A 24,301-nucleotide genomic window follows, 5' to 3' on the forward strand; every position below is an offset into this window, starting at 1 on the left:
TGGTGACAGCTGTAGCAGAACTGAACACTGGATGAAACACTTGTCTGTTTCTGGAAGCTAGAATGTTCATGCCTGTTCAGTCACCATTGACATGAGACACCATGAAATAATTTCACATGCTAGGTAGTTAGTGATCCTGGTTCATGACCTAGAGTTGCTCACTGAGTGGGATTCTGTGATATAATGGGGGCTGTGCCATCAACAGGTCACTAGCATGAGACAGCAAGCTAGAGACCTCTTTTTCAACATGTAGTGCTTGGTTATCTGTCATGCAGCTGTGTCCCATGGGAACTCATATAGGAGTTTAAGATTTAGGCTGCAAACCAAAACTTGGATCAGGCTGTAAGAGGAGCTGACTCTCCTACCTTGTCCCCTGTTAATACAGGACACCTGAAAAGAAAGATTGTGCTAAAGCGAGTTGCTCAGCTCTTGAAGTCCCAGATTTCAGTAATGCTTTGAAGCAGTTTCAGCAGCTTGTGGAAAAAACAGTAACCCAGAAGAAAAAGGAAAGATTAGGCTTGCTTATTGATGATGGTAAGAGGTACTCTTTCTAATGGAAAAGTGTAATTTTTATAGGGAGGGGGTTGTAGAGACGAAATTATAAGACTCCAAATTTATATTTAAACTGTGATTTATTAATTTTTATAGGAAATGGATGGGTTGTTCTATAAGATTATTTTCCTCCTCCTATTAGAACTTATGGTCAAATTATAATGTTATTGTGAGTGGTCAGAAAACAAAATTGGCAAAGTTGCCATTCATACAAATTAGCATTTTGCAATCTTTCTAGTGGTCTGCAAAATCACGATCCCATTGACTTAGTAAATCCTGAATATAATCAGGGTGAAGTTTTGCTTTCCTCAGTGCCTATTGTTATATGAAAGGATAAACTTTATTGCAGGCCACCATTCAGGTTCACAACCACAAACCAGAACTGTGGTATGAGAGTAAGGGAGGAAAGAGGTGAAAATTTTGTACCTATTTTTTAATCTATCTGTTTCCTGTCCTGTATGACAAATCAGGTAGTCTTGAAAAGGCTAAATATTAATACTGGGGTTTTGTTTTTTTTTTAAATGCTTCAGTGAATACAATGTGAGAAGCTGGAACTTGCATACTATTGGTAGTGAAGGAGGAATAAAACAGGAGGTAGTAGGGGTAAGGAAGGAAGCCTCAAAACTTGCCACATTTCAACTGTGGATACTTTTCCTCCCATACAGATAAGATAGACTATGATAAATTCTATGCAACCACACAGGCACTTTTTGGTCCAGAAGTCAAGGATCATAATGTCAAGGTCTTTTTCAGGAAGATTACCAACAATCTTGATGCAAGCATAGAATGGTGCGAGGTAAGGATTTCTAAAACTTTATTAATTAGTAACAACTAATAGGAACCTGAAAAGGTAACAGTATTAAGCTGTTGATTATGTGTAATTCATGAGTCTGTTGTTCATGAGCTCCATGCACAATGAAGTGTTTTCTTGTTGTTTATGTATTTATCCATATCACTATTTGTTTCCTAAAAAAACTCCAACAAAGTATTTGGGAAATGGGTATGCCTTTGAACCCAGAAAATTAGATATGTATTATTTTGGTTGATCAAGACAAAAGCTAAATTTAAGAACTGGCTTCAACTACCTTACTTGCTGCTGTGATATATTATTCGAGAAGTGGTGTTCAATTTTAACAAGCTGAGAAAGAAAGAAGCACCATCTTTAGAAAGAAGCAATTTAGAGTTGCAAGTGTCCATTTGTTGGTTAAATGCAAGTTTTCAGGGAAGACATTTGAAAACAGGAAGGTAAAATCTGTTTATGGAATTTCTTTTGTGAAATTTGAGTGGTGATATCCATTCTGGTATTAGCCTTGAGACCCAAAGAAAGTATATTGTGTTATTGTATTGTATTGTATTATTATAAAGTGTATTATACATATATAAAGTGTATTATTATAAAGTAATACAAGTGTATTGTATTATTATAAAATTTAACTCTTTATAGCTTGTGTTAGTCTGTGCCTTATGCTGTTATAATTTTTGTTCAAGTAAGAAAAAAACTGTGCTCCTAGTACCAAGATTAGGAATTTGAAGCTTGAGCACCAGATTGTTGGTATTCAGTGTATGTGGAAGTTGTAAATATTAAAATAAACTCTAGAAGTATCCCTAACCTATTTCACTAGAGTAAGGACTAGTCCTTTTGGGTCATCATGTTAAGAAAGAATTAGTATGTTAGATCTCTGCTGAGCCCTGCCTTTTCCCCCTTCTCCATGTGGGTAAACAGGTGGGTATTTTCCAAATGACAGTGTTGTCTCTACAAGCTCCTTGCTAAGAGATTTGAGATTCCCTTTACTGGATTTTCTGCTCACTATCTCTGGCTAATTTCAGATTTCCAAATTTATCACACAGAACAGCTTAACTCATGGGAAAGTCTGTGCTGCTAATTTTAGCATCTTCTTAAGTGTAAGATTTGCTCACACTGCTCTGGTTACAAAACCAGTTCTATTATTTCAGTGAGAACGACTATTTTTTGTTCCAAATATGTGTGCTTTTTCATATTCCACTCTTTCCATCTCTGAGAGTTATCTGTCCTTATAAAGCACTCTTGGAGGTCTGGTAAGAAAAGTTAATTAGAATTAATTCTGTAAGGTCTAGGTAGGTTACATGGAAAATTTCCACACTTTGGGAGATGGCTGAAGAAAAGATTTTTTAAAATGGACATTGTATTAATTTTTTTTTTTCAGGCAAATGGGAATCTACATATTTATGGAAAAGCTTTTTTGTGTAGGCTAAACATTTCACTGCTTTGAGTCTCTTCATTTGTTAATACAGAGAAATCTGTTTTTTCCTGCTTTTTACTGTTTTTTCTTCTGAGATCTTGCTGTGGAAGCACTAGTAGGTAAAGCTGGAGAAAGGAAAATTACAAACAGTCTTTAAAAGGCAAAGTTGTTCTAACACCTTTATCAATTAGATGGGTTCTATCCTAGAAGCCCTGTGTATGCTGGTTTCTTTACAAACTTAAAGAAATATTGTGTCTGGGTAGCAGAACACAGCAATCTAAAGTTATATTCACAGCTAATGGTTATGGCAAATGATACTAATAAACTTCATCAGAGAATATTCAATAATAAAAATGTAAGATAAATAGTAGGATATATATATATACATATATTTCAGAAGTAGATTTGTTATATAGTGCTTGTTTTACTCCATTTTGTTTTGTTTAGATTTTTGGCTGTTACACAGAAGAAAGTGGTAGTGTGGCTCCCCAGCAGAAAGAAGAAAACAGTGTTTTTCTTGTATCTGAAAAACAGCAGCTTCCTCATGCAGGTGCAATGCTTCATCTTGTGTCCACAACAATTTTTTTTAATGCTGTGTGTTGTGTTCTTTATTGAAAGTACAGTAATAAGATCTCATGTATGTCACTGCTTACTACACATGCTTCTTCTTATTATATGTTCTAGAATATATGTTGATTATTGTACTAAACTCATTGCATCTGAACATCCACTATTGCCTTGCTCATTTCTCCATTTTCCTAAATTATTTTGAAATTAAGAATTTATCTGTCTCAGGATAGATGTTTATGCAGTTAATATTTTCATTTCTGTATTTTTATATAATGTAGAAATAACTAGCACATCCATAATGCATTAATGATATTTAAAAATGTAACATGGTAAAATCAATTATAGGATAACCTATGAGTTAGTGTAGTACTGTCTTGGAGTTCGTACAAATATGCATTTCAGGAAGTGAAAATATTCTTGACAATATGGTTCTATTTTCCTCTGTCTGTAAGCTGAAGAGTAATATTTTCTCTTTGACAGTTGTCAAGAGACAAGATTTCATTAAGGGTATAGTGAAAGTGCCCCATCTGGATTACACAGTAACATGCTCTGAGAAGGGAATATTAACTGTTCTCAATAAACAGGTAATTCTGACTCAAACAAACTTGTTTATTATTCCATTAGGTGGTATATATGAAAACCAAATGAACTTTGATCTAGCATGCCAGCTTACACACAAAAAAGAGCAAGATATTTTAAAATTAAATTTAACTTTATTAAGGTCAATTTTTTAAGTACAGTAGGAAATATACATAGTAAGATAATAATCTGCTTTTCTTTTTAGAAAAAACTTCCATTAATATAAAGCATACTATTGGAATTAACTTCGCATGTGCAGTGGAAGCCAGAGAATCCTTTTCTACACCTAGGGAAAATATCTACAATAGACAAAAATATTTATAAATTACTCTCAGATAAATTATTAAATGTAGCAACATCTAGAAGCTTAAAAGTCTAGAATTTTCTGATAGTCTACATACCAGTGCTTCATAGTTACTCCCTTCATCAGCAAAGTATGAGGAGATCTGTAGCATTTTAAGTAGAACTTCAGGCTAAAGATGCTGTTAATATAGAATTTGCAAATGAGTTTCCCAGACAATTACATTACTAGAGGAATGCATTTCTAGTTGCTGAGGTAAATCACAACTATGCTCACTGGCACTTTGCATTTGTACAATTTTAACCTAGCTGGTTTATTAAAAATTGTTTTAGTCACTGCAATAAAGCTTTAAAGCAGCACTAATGCTTTCTGGGGATTTTGGCTAATTAGTGCATAATGCTTATGACTTGAGGATGTAAAACAAGAAAGGACTCCTGTGGATGATTAAACAAAGCAATGATACAGGTTTGGTAAATACTGAAATAATGTATCTGAAAGCCTCTTTATCTCTCCTCCAGAGCATTATCCCTCTTACGTACCTATGAAAAAACAATTTCACAAAGTATAATGTTAAAAATAGCTCTATTCCTCACCCCATGCTGTTTTCAAGTTGAATTACTGCCTCTTTATGGACTGGACTGATGTCACTCTGATATTGGTGACTACAGTGTAAATGACTTAGTACTCATCTTCATAACACTCTAACTTATAAAACTGTACACTCTAAAAATTAAGGCATTAGACAGCAGTTGTTTACTTGCGTTATGACCCCTGATCTAAGTTGAACTGAGCAAATGAATTTTGACTTCCTCAGAATTGCTCTGATACATGCAAGGGAAACTCTAGTTCTTGACTATTGCAGTCCTTTGAGCCCTGTTGCTAGAATATCACTTCACAAAGGGGAAAATACAGCTGGCAGCTTCAGCATAATTTTTATTCTTTCAAAGGCCAAGAATTTAAAGAGTCCTGGCCTTCAAATCTCAGCTTGTGAGTTGTTTTGTCTACTTTGGCTTTGCAGCATATTGGTAAGGGAATATGAAGATGCTTAAAGCTGCTGCTTCAGGACTTCTGCTTTGGAAGGAGGGACCAAAATATGAGCTCACGAGCAGTATATTGAAAAGTAAACAGAGTCTTGTTTTTGTATAATTGATGCATTTTTAAAGCAAATATATCCCACAAAAGTCAGTGTGTTCCATTTATATGAATGAATAATATTTGGTGTGATACAATTAGTAAATCTAATATAATACAGAATATAAATGTGCCACTTCTGGGACATTGGACTAGTAAGAAACATACATGTGAGGAAAGGGATAGGGCCATGTTCTATTCATTCAATCTGATGTAAAGTGATGTTCCATATAATCAAGCTTTCCACAGGATCAGCTTAGTATTATTCTCTTTGCTTACTAGAAAGCAAATATATCTTGAAAATTTCTTTAATGGTTGTGTTATGTTCTTAGAGTCAGTTGACAATCTTGATGAATTTTTATTTGATATTGGGTAGTTTAAAGATTAGTTTAAAACTTCTAAAAAAACCCTGACTGAAAAATCAGAATAGGATCAATTAAGAGGTTGCAAACGATCACACAGCTTGTTGATCTATTAAACCTCAGTTAAATAAGAATAAATCAGATTTTTTTAATCAGCAAATACGTGGTGTCAGTCAGGTTAGATGGCAATAAGAATGCTCAATTTGTCTGTATACATTAGGATAGCTTTCAAAATTGTCTTGTTTCACCAGTGATAAGCTTCTATCCTCCACTATATAAATTGCTAGTGAATCTAATTATTGTCTAGAAAAGAGCTTGGACTCTTTTTTTAACCCTGGTTGCTGTGATAAGAAATCCCATATTCTCTTGCATAGTTGTAGCCATCAGAAATTGCAGTGAAAGCAAAGACCAGCAGACCAGGAGGCTCATTTCTTACTTACTCTAGAATATGAGGCACAGAGTTACCCTTCTCGGGATCACAGACAAGGGTGCTCCCTTGATCAGCACAGAACACCTTGGAGTAGGCAGCCTTAGGAAAATTCTCTGAGCACATCCTCTGTGCTGACATTCCATACCAATATGGGTATTCCTATTTGCAGCCTAATAGGATTCCTCTATTAGGAATTCCTGGAATTTTGCTGGCTTTCACTACTTGAAATGTCATGTGGGCCAGCATTAGCTTGGGTTTCTGTATGCCACATCCTACCTCTAACAGGAGTAGGAGGTGTTCTCTCTGAGAAGGATCATTAGAAACACAATTCCATGAAAAGGACAACTGCTCTCCAGTTCACTCCAACATCTCGATTAAAAAAAAAAAAACAAACAGACCAACAAACAAACCATAAATAGTGAGAGAAAGAGGGGGTTTAAATTCCTCATTGTTTAAAGGGATGCAGACAGTACATAGGTTAAAGGTGTTTTTAGAAGATCTTAGCTACAAATTCTTCCTGTGGGCTATAATTGTCATGTTCTCCCTGTGATACAAGAGAGGTCACTGTGTTCAGACTTCTAATTTAGTTGCTAACTTGTTATTGTGATGACATTTTTAGGTTTTTCTTTTTGATTTTTCAGATGCAGGTTCTGGCAACAACCATTGTTGAAGTAAGTTAATTTTCCTCTTTCTGTTAAATCATTTGAACTGGAAATCAGCAGGTACTAAAGTGAAATAATTAGAAATGGAGAATTATTCTAGTGCTACACCAAGGGGAAGAAGTTGGAGAACCAGCTTGATGCTGCAGTGGGCAATAAGAGGCTGGAGGGTCTTTTTCCTCTCTGAGAACTAAGCCCTAATCTTCAAACGATTCCTTATTGGATGTGGAGGTCCTTTTGCTGTGGCAGTAGGGCAATACTTGACATTGATGGCAGAATTATACACCACTGAAGGACACCTCAGCCCTAAAAAAAGTGAAAGGATGTATGTCATGTTTAACCTGTAGGTATCTCTCCTCACTAAGGCATGATACCATAATTGTTAGGATTATGATTCCAAACTGATACAATACCAAAAATCCTAGTTTTAGTATCCAAATGTATCCCTGTTTAGTATCTGTAAGCACCCAATTCTGTCCAGCTCTGTACCAGGTCTGTCTGACAGCCTGATCTGCTGTCTCTGATGTCATGTGCCACTCTCCCACCCTTTCCCAGCTGGGAGGTTTCCACTTTGTTCAAATCCACTTTTTTCAATCCAAACTAGTTCTAAGTTTGGTATCCAGCCCCTTGGGATGGATTATTATTGCTGATGGGGATCATTGAATGAATTGGGAACATTATCACTGAACATGGCAGTCTTTACTAAAGAGTGTAAAGTCTTTCACGGGAAAATCTTTGACTGAATATCTTTAACTGAATAGCTAAAGAGAATAACCCTTTGGTTCCTCTACCCTCTACCACTTGGTGTTCTCTTTCTTAAGGTGTTTCAGAAGATTTAATCAACCAGAGCAACAGAAGCTTTGATCCTGATAAGTTTGAACTAGAAAGGCTGTGAATTACAGTAGTTCTAAGAATAAAATCCAGTAGATGGCAGCCATCAGAACCAGCATCATGCTGGTATAAATGGAACATGAACTATGAGTACAGTTCATTTACTATTTATTCTAGGATTGTTATGGAGAATACTTAACCCGATAGCTCCTTTAAAAGAAAGCTTCAAGAAAGTAGACTTTGATAGGAGGCCTTGAGATAGAGAGGCTAAAGAAAAACATTTGTTCTTTGAGACATTTAAAGAAACTTGTCTGGAAGTTCACTGCTGGATATGTGAACAGTTCCTCTGGTATATATGTTTCAAGTCCTTTCAGCAGGGCTTCTTTTATTACCTAAGTTCAACTACAAAGCAAAAAAGGAATAGTCCTCACCATTTGCTTTTGATCTTCTTTTTGCCTTAATACCATCTCTGTACCTGTAACAGCCTGCAAAATCTTTGCAAGATCCAGCACTGTTACTTTGACTGCATCATCACAAACCATCATTAATTACTACAAATGTAAAAACAACTTTTTCCTACCAGTTAGTCACTGTTATCTGACACTGTTGTAAGGACTCAAAAAAGCCACAGATAATCAAATCTTCTGTAAGAATTACCAAGAAATCCATAAGGCACCTGCAAGACTAATATTTTCCATGTGTTTATTGTAGAAAGCAGCAAAAGGAATCCTTGCAAATGTATTATCACTTGCCCACAAGCCATTAGGAAGGAAATAAGCTTTATCCTGCAATAGAGCATTGACATCACTCTGTCAGGATTTTGGACCATTTACATTAAAAGCAAAATCAATATCGTGTACAGCAATGGTAATAAAAGTAGAAGCATCAAGAGGCTTCCTCGAGTTCAGCTTGGGTTTACTCATGTGCTTTTTTTGCTTCTTAATTCACTCTGTGGATGTAAATGGTATCTTCAGCAACATGGAGCTCTGCTTTAGTTGCTTACCAGGTACTTTCCTTGGAACTGCACTTTAGAAACTGCAGGAATGTATTGTTTACTTGAAGAAATGACAGAAAAGTCTTGTTTAACTCTGTGTGAAATGTTTCTTTGTCAATTTAATTAGAGAAGCAAGATTAATTTTATAGATCTGATGAACTACTTTAAAACAATAGATAATTATGCTATTGTAGACATAACAAAACCAGCTTGTATTTCAGTATGTGAACTTAGTACAGAAGCAAGATAAATATAAAAGCCTATATAATAAACTTTGAAATAAGATTGTTGAAATAAGATTTTTAAAATGTATCCTAAAGGAAATGAAATGGAACACTTTCCATTTCAATCCATCTCTCCTTTAGGAAGGTCCTCTATATTGGGGGGAAAAAACAGCTATTAATGTTTAAGAAAAAAAAATTACTAAAATTCTGGCCAGTGTAGTGGTGAATTTGAGTTCCTAATCTTACACTTGGCAAGAGAAAATATTTTACATTAAGACCTATATAATTGCAGAAATACGACTTAATGTGGGCAGAGGTACTGTAAATATTTCTAAGTACTTGATCTATGTATTGGAGAATTTAAATTATTTAATAAAAGTTACTTATATTTGTAAACATTATTTTCAGTAGGTTTTATATTATTGTAGCTGAAATTCTCATTGGCTTTTACCTTTCTTTTGGTTTAACCTGTGTGGAACTGAACTTTCAGTTCTCTTAACAAAGGCTGAACCTAGTAGTAGCTAGTGAAAAGTATATGGAATTTAAGTGGAGGTTTAAAATACGTGCTTAACTAACAAAAAAGGTTGTAAATTATGAAAGAAAATCCTTCTTTAGCTATCCTTCTTACTTTCATCAGGATACTGCTTGGATCACTGGATGTGATTTCCTGTCTCAGCTGAAATGTGTCGTGGCTGTAACTGAAAGGACAATCATTGTGTGGGACTATAAATCAAAAGTGAGTCTGGTAGTGTGTTGGATCAGGCAAATGTTTAGGAGGAAGCCTTTGTTTTCAATGTACATTCATGTTCCTTTTGTCTAGCAGGATGAAAGCATAAATTTTTGTCTTTGTAGGAATTCAGTGAAACAGTGGAATTTTTACTAAAGAAGGAATAAATTTTTCACACAGTGGGATTAGTAGAGGGTCTGAAAAACTTTGAAGAAAAACATTTTGTTCTATGTTGCAAACAAAATCCCAAAGAATTTCTTTTCTATTCTTATCTAATGAATATGTTTGCATATGAATAGCCAATGTGTGTACATGTGCATATCTGTATCTTAGAATGTATTAAGAATAAAAGGATGGGTTTCCTGAGGATTTTAACATATACTCCTTTGGAATAACTTTCTGGTTTACAGAAAGCATTTCTTCATATCCTGCGTTTTGGTCAGGACTTTGCAAGAGCAAAAGCATCTTGATGTTAACAGTTCATGTCTAAACAGTTAGTTTGCCTGAATGCCTTATTACAAAATTTAATTTTACCAAGGATTTCTGACCCAGACTTTGGATTTTTCCTCCTTTTTCTGTGGATTTTCTCACCAATCCCAGGTTTAGGATACAGTCAACCCTTAGTATTTTTTATTTATTTTTAAATTATTCTCAATATTAAAGGACATCTTTCCAAGCTCAGAAAGATCAGTGGAAGTCTTCCTGTCATTCCAAGCAGACTCCCGGGAAGGAAGGCTCAAAAATGTATTCTCCAATCATTATTTTCCATGTTTTCTCCAGTCATTACATCAGTGAGTTGAAACTGTGCCATGGCTAAATAGGAGCAGTTCTCATACTAGACCACAGGAATAATATATAGACAGTTCTATATCTGTGTTATATCTCTAATGTTCCTGTGCTACACAGACAGCATTGAAGCAGTTAATTCCTGTGGCATGTGAACAGTTAAGCTTGGGAAGGATACTCTAAGAGAATAACAGGTGGAGTCAGACAGTACAGCCAAAAAACTGTTTAGGCAGGTGACCCAAAATCCCATTCCCAGGACTTCTCAGTCTAGCAAAATACCACAGTGTCTGCAGCTGTATTCATTCCCACTAATCAATTCCTGAAAATTCAAACTCCTTCCCCTACAAGTACACCTGGTACTCCCAAGCTGTATTAATAACTGAGACTTTGATACTATTTCTATCTGTGTGTTACTGTGGCATTTTCTGGTGGTAGTGATTCTTGAATTCGACTATTTCTCATTTGCTTGTAGACATCATCTTAATTTTGAACAGCAAACCATACATTGTCTTAGCAATTTACCCATTCTAAGCATCCCTCTTAGAATGGTGGTATCCTCTCTTAATTTTGCAATTAATATTCCTGAACCAAAATGGAAAAGGCTAAATATGAAACTAAACCTCAGTGAAATCCTTGAAGCTTGCATTTAACTTCACTTGGTGATGCTCTTCTAATGCCAGGAATGAGCTATTTCAGGGGAAGCTTTAAAACACCAAGTCAAGAATAGAATGCTTATATAAGTAGATGAGCATGATACAGTCAGGTAACATAAGGGCTTGTGTGCAATATCTAACAAACTATCAATCATATTTCACAGGATAATTGCTCTGTCATCAAACCAATACAAAATTGTCTGCTCTGTGTTTGCACTGTGACTACGTCCAACCACCCTGATAAGGATCATATCCTAATGGGAGATGATAAGGGTTGTGTTCATCTGCTCACTCTGACCTGTGATGACTTTGCATCACAGCAACATAAATTCAAAAAAGAATCACAGTTTCAGGTCCTGGACCCCAAAACATTAAACATGTGAGTTATTTATGATAAAATAATTATCAATATGGCATTTTTTTACCAGTTTGGATTTTCATTGGATGAAGTGGAGGATTAGCTTTTGTATATAAATTAACCCCACCTAACAAAGGAAAATTTTCAAACTGCTCAAGCATGATTTGGTTGTTCATGTGTGAAGGAAATGTCATAATTTTCAGTAGGAGATCTTGTAAGAGATCTTGCAGAGGGGCTACAGAGTAAAATTCCAGGGAATAATTTATAGTTGCTGTTTTCTAATTTGTTACAAGCACAGATTTATTGCACCCAACTAGTTGGAAGCATAATTGCATCTAGAGAACTGCATGATTCAACACTAATTTTAGCTCTGCTTGCTTTTGAACTGGGAAAGTGTTTCTTATCTGCCATTGATATTAAATGCTATCATTGTTTGTGTATAATCTCACTGATAAAATCTCTACCCACCTCTGGGCATAATACAGTAGTTTGTATATCCTAATAACATCTCAATTTTTTACCCTAGTGCTAAACGCAAGCTACATGATGACTGGGTTGTGAAAGTTAAGTATATTTCTGGCCTGGGCTGTTTTGGATCCTGCTCCTCTGACAGAATTCATTCATTTGTTTTGGATGATATACAGCGACTAAAGGACCACTTGTAAGTGTCTGATTGTTTCTGAAAAGATAGACATTTTGGTTTATAACTCTGTATGGGTGTCAAGGTGCCATTCTGTTGTATTTAAGATGTCTTCTATATAAGTATTGTTAGTGCAAACAATAATACAGATACTTAAATACCTGAGCAGTTTTGCTTTATAGCTTTTGATACATGAGAGGGTTGTCCATATGTGTTCATAACAACTCTTAAAAATAAGTTGCTTTGGCAGTGTTGTCTGCTCCAACTTCTCTTCAGCAGGCAAATTTTAGTGAGAAATGTATACCATATATCAATTTGATACAGAAATGAACTATAAATAACATATAGATAAAGTTTTCTTCCCAATATCTCAAAGCATTCTATAAGTTAGGGCATCTACACAATTTGTCTGTGAGGTACAGTGAGAGATTAATAGATTTTTGAGGCAAGTAGCAACAATTATTATAATCTGTTTTATCTCTTGTATAACACAGGAAATAAATATTCACATAGTATTTCTTGCATCAATTCAATAACTTTAGATTTGGAGAGTATTTTATATCTGTCGTGGATGAGAAAATTTAAATATGAAATAATTATATCTCGTCCAAGGTCATATACTGTGTCAGAAGAAAAGCTGAGAAATCCTAGTTTATTTTCCTGTGAGTTTGGGAAAAATAGAATTAATTTAAGGAGAAAAAAATCAAAACAAAATACTGCAGAGCCAAAAGTTTAGTCAAAAGAATATATGCTACCACTATACACTGTTATGCAGGACATCGACTGCAAATATGTTGATAGGATTTTTTTCCATTATACATTGACTACAGATTTGTCTCCAGTTCCGATAAATACATTTCTCTAAGCAGCTTCATTCAAGCTAAATGAAATTATATTTAGACAACTGAAAAATTACACAGTGGTTAAAATGCAATTAATAACTCTAAAAATAGCTATGGATCAAAGAACTTTGAAATGTCCATTCCAGAAGTAATTATAGTTGAAATATCTTATTTGAAATACATTGAAATACATTGTGGTGCTAGCAAAATAAATTTCCCCAAGTTACTTGAAGCAAACAAGTTTTATTGTTCTTGAAGATGGATGTAATGTATCTTGTCCTTATGTGACTGTTAGGTTTCTCTGTGGATAATGGCTGCTGAAAAGTCCTGATCTTTTCCTGTAAACTATCTAAAAAAAAGGGAAATGTGGATGGGATCACCAGGTACTTCTATAGCAAGGCCATGACTTGGGAAGGACTTTATGCTGCTGAAACTTCATATTCACATTGACATTAGAAGACTATCAAGATTCTTCTTTAAAAAATCAATGAATATTTATATAGAAGTACTACATTTAAGAAATACAGGAAAATATGAGAAATCTTGAGGAAATCAGAAAGTCTCTCATTTAAATCAATTGCCTGTTATTTTATATCATCAAGGGAATTACGACTCTTTTGTTAGTGCTATGGAAAGAAAGCTTTGCTCCCTCAAAGTGAAAGAGAGTGACCAGTCTTTTATGTACACGTGCCTGGAAAGAACAAGCTCTTTCATTAATCCTCAAAGTTTCCAGAGACTTTTGTCAAATTTCCTGTCATCACTAGTTATGATTTTCAATTTTTTTTCAGTGGAAAAAAACCCCAGAACCTCCCCAAACTGTCCCTGCCAAAAAAACCCAACCAAATTATGTACTTGTCTGAATTTCAAAGCAAAATTTAAATGTGTGCTTGTTTAATTCTGTGTAGCTTTGACATTTGTAATTGACAAATTACACTGACAATTATTGTTTCCTAGAAGAGATGGGTCTTAGCCATGCTATTGCTGACTTCAAAAATCAAGAAAATGCTCACTCTTTAGTAGCAGTGTATGAAACATGAAGAGACAAGTGGAAGTTGTTCAAAAGATGAGTTTATCAGGGGCACTGAGGCAATCTCAGCCTATGTGGATACTTTGGATTCCTCTGCTTTTGCAGTGAAGGCTACAGAATAATTCAATTCAGTTTTAGAAACTTTCAGTCTCTTCCTGTGTACTAAACAATAGAAAGTGCAAAATAGACATTGTGCATTGCACATTATAGAGAAGCAGCAAAAAAGTGATTGCACAACCTTTATGCAAAATAAAGGTTAAAATATACCTGCCTGGAACAAAGACATTAGTTTTATACTTTTCCTCAGTGCTGAACTGCTTTAGGCACTCAGACCTGTGTGGAGGATTACTTTAGCAACAGCTACCATTTCAGGACCTCTTTCAATTATGATTGAGAAAGGATTCAGGTGTTCAAATCAGAGAATTATTATTTTAATGGAAAGTGTATCCTCTTCCCATTTTATTGATGCTAGTATCTAAGACACTGTTATAAACTTGCTTTGAGCAAAAGATTTATACATTATGCCAACCACTATTCTATATACAGCAGAAAAGGGGAATGACTGTAGACTGTATTTTCCTAATGTTTTTTACCTACTTAACTGTTTTATTCATGATTGCAGACCTGTAAGGGAATTTTCTGTCCCTAAAGGGGTTAATGCCTTCACATACTGTGGAAAAGCGAAAACCATTGTCACTGGGGGTAAGTACTGTGGTTTTGTGTTGTTTTGGTTTTGGTTGGTTTTTTTTTTCAAAGAGACCTCTGTTGTGAATTTTTTTTGTCAGTTAAATAAGATCAAATAAAGATGCTTTAGCATCTTACAAATTTAAATAACAGCTTCTCTATTATGTTATAGGAAACAGAGGCATTGCTTTTAATTGCTGGGAGCCTCCCTCTGAAAAGATACAATATTTGACAAGAACCTGTCAAGGACTCAGTCTGGGTGTGTTGCAGATATCATGGGTTTTGTATAAAGGAGAAACAGTATGTTGAACTACATACTTTTCCAAGCATGGCACCTTTCCAAGTCATGACTGGGACTCTCTTGGCCAGGTTATGCACATTACCCCTTGCAGTAGCAGCAGGGCTCCCATCCTTTCCTGTCTTAAGCAATCCCATTGGCCTATCTTAACACTTCCCATTGCTCTTCTCTCCGATCATGTTTCCCCAGAGCTTTGCTGTTTGCTCTTTCTCTCAAAGCAGACTGCAGAAACAGCATTCTTACATCCATTTCTACTCTGTTATTCAATAATTTTATGAACCTTTCTATTGCACTGGTCATATTTCATGGTGTCTGGAGATTGGCAGCAGTCTTGTTTGTGCACTCTGTCTGACAGGGTGGTGTCTGGAGTGACATCAGTGCTGCCTAACTCCTAACCTAACTAAGTGTCTTGCTTAAAACTTTATTAAAAACTGTTTTGAACAGTGTATCACATAGAAAATTTTGTGTCTATATTTAAAAAGAAAAAAAAAAAATGGCCAGGATTCTGCTGTACAGCCTAATATGCAAGACAGTAAAATAAATTTGGAGGAAAAACCAAAGCCAAAACAAACAAAAAACTAGACCCAGACGTGGGAAATAAGACAATTCCTGTTGAATGTTAGCAGTATGCCAAAGGGAAAACTGTGACACATATCAAAATAAGTATCAGACAGTTCTATCAATTTTCTCCCCATGATATTTAAAGGGTAAGGAATAGGGATATAGCAAAGTTACTTGTGAAAATGCTCAGCCTTGCAGAATATATTTTTTCCATTTCCTACCTCATTACAAAAAGTAGTCTGGAGACATTTACTGATGAACTAAAGTTGGGAGACCCTATAAAATAGAATAGGATTAATATTCCCTACAGGTAGAACGGGACGATTTTACTGTAAGAAGAAAAATAGGGTAGAGTATTCTGAACGGGAGGTCAGTTACTCAGGAACTAATACAAATTTCTGTTACACACTGAAAATTCTTCTTATAGAAATAGCAGAAGAGAAAAATGTAGCTAAGTGTCCTAAGAAAATAAGAAGAACTGTGGCAGGCCAGACCAAAAGTCTGCCTACCCTGCTAAACCCTCATAGTCAGTGACCAGCAATAAACACCCATGGCAGAGTATACACTTGCCCCAGTTGACATTCAGTGCACAAAACTACAAAAAGCATGAGCAACGTGACAAAAGTTTAATAATACTGTGTTCAAAGACTCTATAATAATTTTGAAGATGTGTAAGAGTTGTACTTACTTCTAACAATTTTCCAGTCTGTTTCTGGATTGTAACATTACACTTGAACTGGAATAATTCCTTGCTTATTCACTCACTGGCTTTCATCTTGATATTAATAGACATCTTCCTGCCTTTCTCACCCATCCCCAGTGCTTAGCCCTGGAACACAAAATCCTGAGATGGATTACTAGGAGTCACAGAAGAGAGTGGGAATGCTTTGCCAAAGGCAATGACAGAGTGGCATCATCTCTTTCAATTTCACTGTGAAATTTAGATCAGCCAGGGGCTGATCTATGGAGCTGGACACAGAATTAAGAATAACCCTTCAGAGCTTGATATATCCACTTACTCAAGTCTTTAAAAGTTGAGCTTTAGAGTTCAGTGCTCTAATAATAAAATACACTGCTCACAATGGCACTGCAGTCAGTCAGACCAGAATGCACTCTGTTTGCCTTTGTATCTTAAAAGCCAAATCTTGATAATCCACTTAATGAGAGAATTAAACTGTTTCAAATGGACATAGGCTAGTCTGGATGATTAGCAAGCCTTGCAATTTAGCAAAGATGTAACAGACCCTAAAAAACAAAGCCCAGAGCAGTTAAATAATTCATGCATCATGTATTACAGATTTCTTGGTGACATGTGCAAGCATTTGTAAAAACTATCTTTGTGCCACATTCAGCAATTAAAAGAAAAAGAAAATCGAACCTTTGAAAGCAGGCAAGCTTCTGAAGTATTCAGTGAAGATAAATCTGCTGCTCACTTCACTGCCAGTCTCTTGTTATTTAGCCAGGTGTGCAGAGCACAAATGATATGTAAAATACCACAGTGTACAATTCCATAGGAAGTGACTGCTGAAAAAATCATGTTTTAACACCCTTAATTTATACCATTTTTTACCTTTCATTTTCTAAATCTTAATTTAGCACCCATAGTTTATTTGCTGTATTTGAATATGATAATGAGTTTGTCAGTATGTGACACAACTTGATTTTTTTATTCTGGAAATTTGGTATTTATAATATTGAATAAGAGAATGTAAGGAAACGTGGTGTAGCATTTACTTTTCATGTCAAAAGCTGAACTTACTCAATCCATAAAATGATATAAGCCTGATAGTGGCTAAAAGTATGGAGCCCATAGCAATTAAGACTAATTTTTCTGTGTAGCCTTTTGCATTATGATGTCAAATGGTTGAGTGATATGATTTTCCTCTTATTCTGTATCCATTTAAATTCCAACTATGCCTTAATCATCACCTCAGGGAACAGCTACAGTAAAAATCAAATTATGTATGTTCATAAAATCTGGAGATGATCAGTTTTAAATTATATGATGCATCAACTTCTAACAGTATTATTTCTTCAACTCCAGCTATTGTTCTTCTGTGAGCAATAAAGTAGAAGAAAAACTATTACTGATTTCTAAATGTAGAACTGGCAGTTTAAGACTGATAAAAGGAAGTTCTCTGTGCTTGCTCTGTATCCTTTGTGTATTCCTGGCACAAGTGAAATAACTTAAAACATATATTTTTCTTTTTTTTTTTTCCTTACTGGCACTGCACATTGGTATTGACATTTTCAGAAATTCCCAGGAATCCTAGTTATAGAAGTTATATCTCAGGACTCCACTAAAACTAGCCCTGACAAACATAAGCAGACTTTTTTTCTACAATTCCATATAAATGTAAGAATATACACAGGGAGGCAAGGCAGCACAGAAAAAGAAAGACATTGATCAATATGATGTGTGTGAACTTGTGGTAGTTTACCAGATGTCTGACAATTCTGAAAACATTTTGCAGATATGATCACCCAAGATTATTTAAAAGGCATGCTTGAACAAGTAGTTGTTTTAAAGGACGTGTTATTATAGATCCTTCTGCTTGCAAGGAACAGTATAGACAGAAACTAGGAGTCATAATTTTCTTTTACAGGTTATCAGAGGACACCAAGCTAAGCCTAGCATTTTTTTCCATCCAAAATGTTATTGTTCTCAATGGGTTTCAAAACTACTGAAATGCAGACCCTTTAGTAGACTCATGATACTACACAAATTATCAAGCTGTGTTAAAAAGGGAGACAAATTGACAAATGAATTCTTCAAAGAATGTATTGGAATCCACAACATCTAGCTAGAATAGAGTTGTGGTCATAGAATCTGACTTTAAAAAAAAACAACTTTAAATATATACTTTCATAACTAATTTTCTTGTAATGGACAGAGCCAAAAACTGAACCCATTTTGACCGAATTCATTGCTTTCACAGAATCTTGAAAATACACTGTCTGATATATAGACAGATAATTAATCAACTTCAGGCTTTTCTTGACTGTGCTTAGTACCCATCTGTAGCCTTCTGTGTCAAGATTTTGAATCCTGAAGTCATATTTAGAGCATGGAGCAAATAAATGTTCCAGTGGAGAAGTGAAAGTTTGGGCCAATCTTGCATTAGTCCAGAAAGAGAACACATCTACTGTAAACAAATTCACCTTTATGTCAGCATCAGTAAATGGAAAAAAAAATAAATCTACTACTTCACATAAAAAGCAAACAGCATTTTTAAGGTATGGAAAGGTTTTCTTTGCTATTGACACTTGTTTTTTCCTGTTAATATCTCAAGGAAAGAACATGTATTAGTGATTTTATTCTTAAAATAAACAGTGCAACAACTGAAGGTCTCTATCCTCTCCTCCATCCATATCTGTCACCCCAGGAATATAAAGAACAGAGTAATTAGCAAGGCTAAGGAACTACTTGTTCCTCAAAAGCCCAGCAAGTGCATAGTGGAGTTGGTCAGGTACTATCAATAGGATCATAGAATCACAGATTCACACATATACTACATAAACCCAGGAGCTTGAACCCAGGAGTGAAAGTTAATATCTTTAAAATATTAAATATTTGAAGTCATTTACTTCACGACATAAAATAACTCATCAGCAATTACTGTTTCCTATCTGCCCTGGACTTTCAAGCCTGCTTCCCTTCCTGCTGCACGGCCTCCTTCTTCCATAAATTTGATCATCCCTTCACTTCCTAAGTGGAAACAAATATTGTTGGAACATTTTTGTAAATCTGATCTTCATAGGTACTCATATAGCAAAATAAAAAGGCTCTGAAAGGCAAATCAGTTGTGAGTTTTTAATGCAAATTTAGGGATGAGCTGGAATTGAATTTGCCATAAATTGAAAAGTTCATATCCTTATGTGGGAGTTGCCTCTCTGGTGAAAGCAGGGACTTATCAACACTAAGCTCTCCATTACAGAGTTTATTTGTGATTATTCAGATTTTTTACTTTATTTTTTTTTTCTTTCAGGTCACGACAAACTTCTTCGTTTGTGGAATCCAGTTATTAATAGTAAGCCTATAGGGAAGCTATCAGGACACCAACATAGTGTAGTGGAAATTGTAACAAATGAAAAAGACCAACATGTTATCAGCCTTTCCACTGCAAAGGTAAAACATTTTGTTTAACTTTATGGAAATCATTGCCATGGATGTAAATAGGAATCTATTTTTGAGTAAATACTTCTGATGGTATATAGTCTTAATGTCATTGCTTATCAGTTCTTTTAATTAAAATTAAACAATTTGTATACGTCCTTTAATCATGTGAATTAGTATTTCTATAGTAGTGACACTGAGAAAGAGGGAAGGGCACTGGCAGGGATTGTAATAAATCTGTGCTTCTGGACTTGTTTCAGAATATAATATTCTTGGAAATAAATTTATTCCTAATCTTCCAGGTTGTGAAGATCTTAATAATAACCATGTGCACAGGTGCAATCACAGTTGCAGTACACAGCCATGTCTTTTTCTTTAGCTGTTCAGTTAAGCGAATTTACTAGGAAGTCTGAAATATCAATGTGATCTATTTGTTCCTGACCATAAGAACACATTGCAGCCCTGTGTTGAGATTTCCCACAAACACAAACTGTTCTCTGTGTTACATTCTGTGCCACAGAGCAACAGGAACCATATTCACCCCAACTACCCTTACAGTGTGCCTGCCTTCACTTCATTTTGGTTGAATATATTTCCAAAAAGAAAATATTGTTAAATTTGTCTGAAAGTATTGTCTTTTCTGACACTGCATCAAAATGCAGTCTCAGGTATTCATATAAGACATGGACATTTTATTAAAGTGTCAACATGTTAAAGCCATGGAGTAGATTACTGCCATGAAAGGGAAAGTGTATGTATTTAGCTGGAAATAAAAATGTATTTAATTCTGATTGGAATTATTCTGCAGAAGCTACTAACCCAGTTGTCAGGGAATATTTTTTTCCAAAATTACTGCAACAGGCCATTGTCTTGATTTCTGGATGTTATTTCACTGATATGTACCCTCGGGGAGTTAAGAGAAGAGTAATAAGCCATGTGTTTCCCACTATTACAATGATTTTACACCTTTTCTGTTAGGTCTGAGGAAGTAAAAAGTAAAATAATATGTCTTGTTCAAGCACTGAAGCAACACCTTTTTTATTGAAGAAAAATGCTGGTAGAATATGTGTGTTTAAAAAGTGTTGTCTTTGGACTTGGCTTCAGAATACACTGACACACAATAAAACAGAACATGAGATGGATATTTCAAGCCAGGAAAGGCAAGAATGTTCTGTACAAAGGTACTTGGTACTTGATCTGCCTGGTTGCTTCATTGACACTGCAGCATTTTTCTGCAAATACTATTTTAACTTAGTATATTTAAATATATTTTAGCTTAGTAGAATTTTTTTTAATTCTCCTGATCAGCAGATGAATTAATTTGGAGAGTGTATGGGAATATGAGAGCAATCTGTGGGGTAGAGAAATAATGGAAAACTGTCCTGACACTCCAGACTAAACAGAAGAAAATCTCTGCTGTATTTATTTTTTTCTGTCCTTCATGTCACTCAGTCCTTCATTTCTGCTTCTTCTCTATAACTAGTTTGCCCATTCTTATTCTCATCCTGCAGCCTGAAATGTTTATTACTTCATTTTTTCACATTACAGAATTGCATGAACACATTCAGGAAGTGCTGAGGTGAAAAAACCCTAGTCATAGGGACAGCACAACAGTGGCTATTAAACCTGGTGATGTGGCAGGAAGCAGGACATCACTGAAAGATGATCTTACACTCAGAACACCCTGTGGAAACAAGAAAATGAAGGCAAATGTCAGGGATGAGAGCAGACTGCACAGTCCTTGTGCTGAAAGGCTGTGAAGCAGTGAGAACCATTCTCTTTCACACAGCTAGAACAGTGGAGGGTACAATGTCAGGTTGTCAGTAAGCCAAAACTTGCTTCATCATTTGTTCCACTGACTTTTCTAGAACACCTCCAGTGATGGTGTAGGTTGACTTACATGAGTCAGTGAGCAAGATTTGAGCATACAGACTTCAGTCAATATAAACAATATCAATTTTGTTTGATGTTCAGTAGGGCTAGGTTAAAGAGCATATTCCCAGCCTTTATACCACTGTACAGTGTAATTTTTTAAACAACACAAATTTGTGAAGGGAATCTTAGGTTTTTTTCCTTAAAAAAGTGATTTAATTTGCAGTGAATATGGAAAGAGAAGTGCACACATTTACACGTGGCTGGAGAGGAGTGCAATAAACAGGCTGATTTCTCACCTCTCTTTCTGGGGCATGGCAGAGCTTCATTCCATTCAAAATTTCTTTAAAATCTGATGCAACTTGATGCAAGCACATGAACACTTCTTTGCTGAAGATTGCCCGTAATAAATTAACTCTGTGATATATATATATATTAGTTTTATTCTTACATAAACAAAGGGCAGATTTTTAGTGGTTTAGGGAAGATACAGGGAGGCAAGATACGCTGTTAATTTTTGTATTTTCTGACCTTTGCAAATCTATTCAAACCTTAATGTTAATCTCTAGACCTCTCTCTCCAGATCTGATAAGGGAAAACTGTCTGTGTGATATCCCAGTGGGAAGTCATAAATGTCTTTAGCCTGTCTGGAGCTGAGCAGGTGATTATATCAGTGCCTTTTTAGGTTAATGTGGATGTTTATTTAACCTATTTTGAAAGCATATGGCATTGTTTGAAGGATATATTCATAAAACAGTGCTTTCTCTTCCCGAAAAATGAGAGCAACTGAGCTGGAAACACAATGTTAATTTATGTCAGACCATTGCTAATCACAGTGGTTACTGAAATTTACTGTATTTCAAAAATATTAAATTGAATCAAGATAATTTGGAAAAGAAGCATTTGGGAAATCTGTTCCAGCCATTCATAACAGAAATTATGTGGCCACATCTAAATCAGATCATTTTTTTGTTTCCTTCTTTGAAAGTAAAAGTTAATCCTTTCCTTTCTGCTGTGCTTTTATTCTCTTTGGCTTACTTGTTCCTTCCAGATAATACAGATTTTATTCTTCTTTTATATTTCATAATCCTTCAAGAACATCAAATATTCTTCTTTGGACTTTCAGTGTAACAACCAATTTTTTGCTTGTTCCTGTCCCATTTAACATTATGCAAATTACCCTGTTTCTCTTGGTAGTCTGAAAAAAAGATCTAAAAAATAGCTTATGGAACAGAAAACTTAAGAGAGATCTCATCAATAAATATAAACATTGGAAGGGAGAATGCAAAGAAGTTGCAGCCACGCTCTTTTCAGTGGTGCCCACTCACAGGACCAGGGGCAATTGAAATTGGGACACAGGAGGTTCCATCTGAACTATCAGGAAACACTTCTTTTACTGTGATGGTGACCGAGGACTGGCATTGATTGCCCAGAGTGGTTGTGGAGTCTCCATCCTTGGATATGTTCATAATCCATCTGGACACAGTCCTGGGCAACTGGCTCTAGGTGGCCCCATTTGAACAGTGCAGTTGGACAATAGGACTTCCAGAGGTCCTTTCCAGCCTCAAAAATTCTCTTATTCTAGGACTAATTTTAAATGTACTTTTTTGGCACATACATTTTCCTTCTGTAGTTCTTAGGTTTATGTGGTGTATAAGATACATGCTTACAGCCAGCACACAGCTGGACTGTTTGAGAAAATTATCTGTCCTAGCTATGGTTGTATCTTGGCAAAACTGTTTTGTTTCTCAGCATATCTGAGAATGCACAAATTTCCTTCATGAATAGCTTGTCCTGTATTCTCAGCATAAGTGAGGGAAGTGATCCATTAGATGTTCTATTTCTGGGCAAGTGTTTGATGGTTAAAGTATTAAATAATCTGTAGCTGGCCCTGCTCTGGCAGGGGGTTGGACTAGATGATCTTTCAAGGTCCCTTCCAAGCTCTGGCTTTCTGTGGATCTGTATTTGCTGCAGATGGAAACAGAGCAAGATCTATATTCAATCTGTGCTGATTTGGATAGTTCTTCTGCCTGAAAACTGAGAATCTAGGGTTTAAGCTGGTTTTAAAATAGATTTCTAGAGCTGTAGTTTTCTGGTTGTTTATTTTATTTGGAGGAATGAAGAAAAAACAAACCTTAAAAATGTAAATGAAATGTTGTATACTTGAAAATTACTTCAAAGACTATGTCTAAGGTGACAACATTATTCTAAGATTGGCTGAAGATTGATGGGAGAGACATGACTTTTTTGCTCTCTTCTGATCTAGATTTTCATGGGCAATTACCTGTCCTACACTTCTAGCTTCCTGTTTCCGACCCACATCATCTAAATACGCATGAAACTTTTCTCCAGAGGTGTTGATGGTTATTTCATCCTTGTATTAGGAGTCAGGTCTATTGTCAGCACACCAAGCACACTGTGCAGACAGACATCCAGATTCTGTACACAAGCTCAGTCACTGCATAGCACAGAGTAAATTTCCTGCAGTCTCATCCCTATATAGTTAGACTCAGTATTGCATATAATCCTGTTTGATTTCTTGTTAGTATTCCACCTTGTATGGGAAAAAGAAAGTGATCTTATATATTACCAGGTTAATGATATTATCTGAGGAAGTGATTTGAAATGTTCATAACTTTGAACTTCACCAAATTACAGTCTCAATAAGGCACTGGTTATAGTACCATCTGCTGCACCACATTGCATTAATGTGCTTAGAGCTAAATCCTTCTTGTCTTAGCCTCCCAAGTAATCCCATTGACATCAATTTGTTCCTAAGTCTTCTAATAACTACAGGGAGTTTCTGTACTTTGCAGGATCACCTTCAGGGATCACAAGACTCACAATGGCACTCTCTGCAGACAACTTACTCTATTAAATAACA

At 35.5% G+C, this 24,301-nt stretch overlaps 1 protein-coding gene across 1 annotated transcript in view; it reads left to right on the forward strand.

The window, feature by feature from the left end:
* WDR64 (WD repeat domain 64) overlaps nt 1-24,301 on the forward strand; it is a 55,132-nt gene that overhangs the window by 1,703 nt on the left and 29,128 nt on the right. Inside the window, exons 2-11 of the mRNA XM_030446734.1 lie at nt 386-534; nt 1,218-1,348; nt 3,219-3,321; nt 3,822-3,925; nt 6,786-6,815; nt 9,490-9,597; nt 11,183-11,397; nt 11,903-12,037; nt 14,508-14,587; nt 19,418-19,557. Of these exons, the coding sequence (XP_030302594.1) occupies nt 386-534; nt 1,218-1,348; nt 3,219-3,321; nt 3,822-3,925; nt 6,786-6,815; nt 9,490-9,597; nt 11,183-11,397; nt 11,903-12,037; nt 14,508-14,587; nt 19,418-19,557 (1,195 nt within the window). The remainder of the gene's footprint in view (nt 1-385; nt 535-1,217; nt 1,349-3,218; nt 3,322-3,821; nt 3,926-6,785; nt 6,816-9,489; nt 9,598-11,182; nt 11,398-11,902; nt 12,038-14,507; nt 14,588-19,417; nt 19,558-24,301) is intronic.

Source organism: Calypte anna, chromosome 3, assembly GCF_003957555.1.
Source record: "Calypte anna isolate BGI_N300 chromosome 3, bCalAnn1_v1.p, whole genome shotgun sequence".
NCBI classification, from domain to species: Eukaryota; Metazoa; Chordata; class Aves; order Apodiformes; family Trochilidae; genus Calypte; species Calypte anna.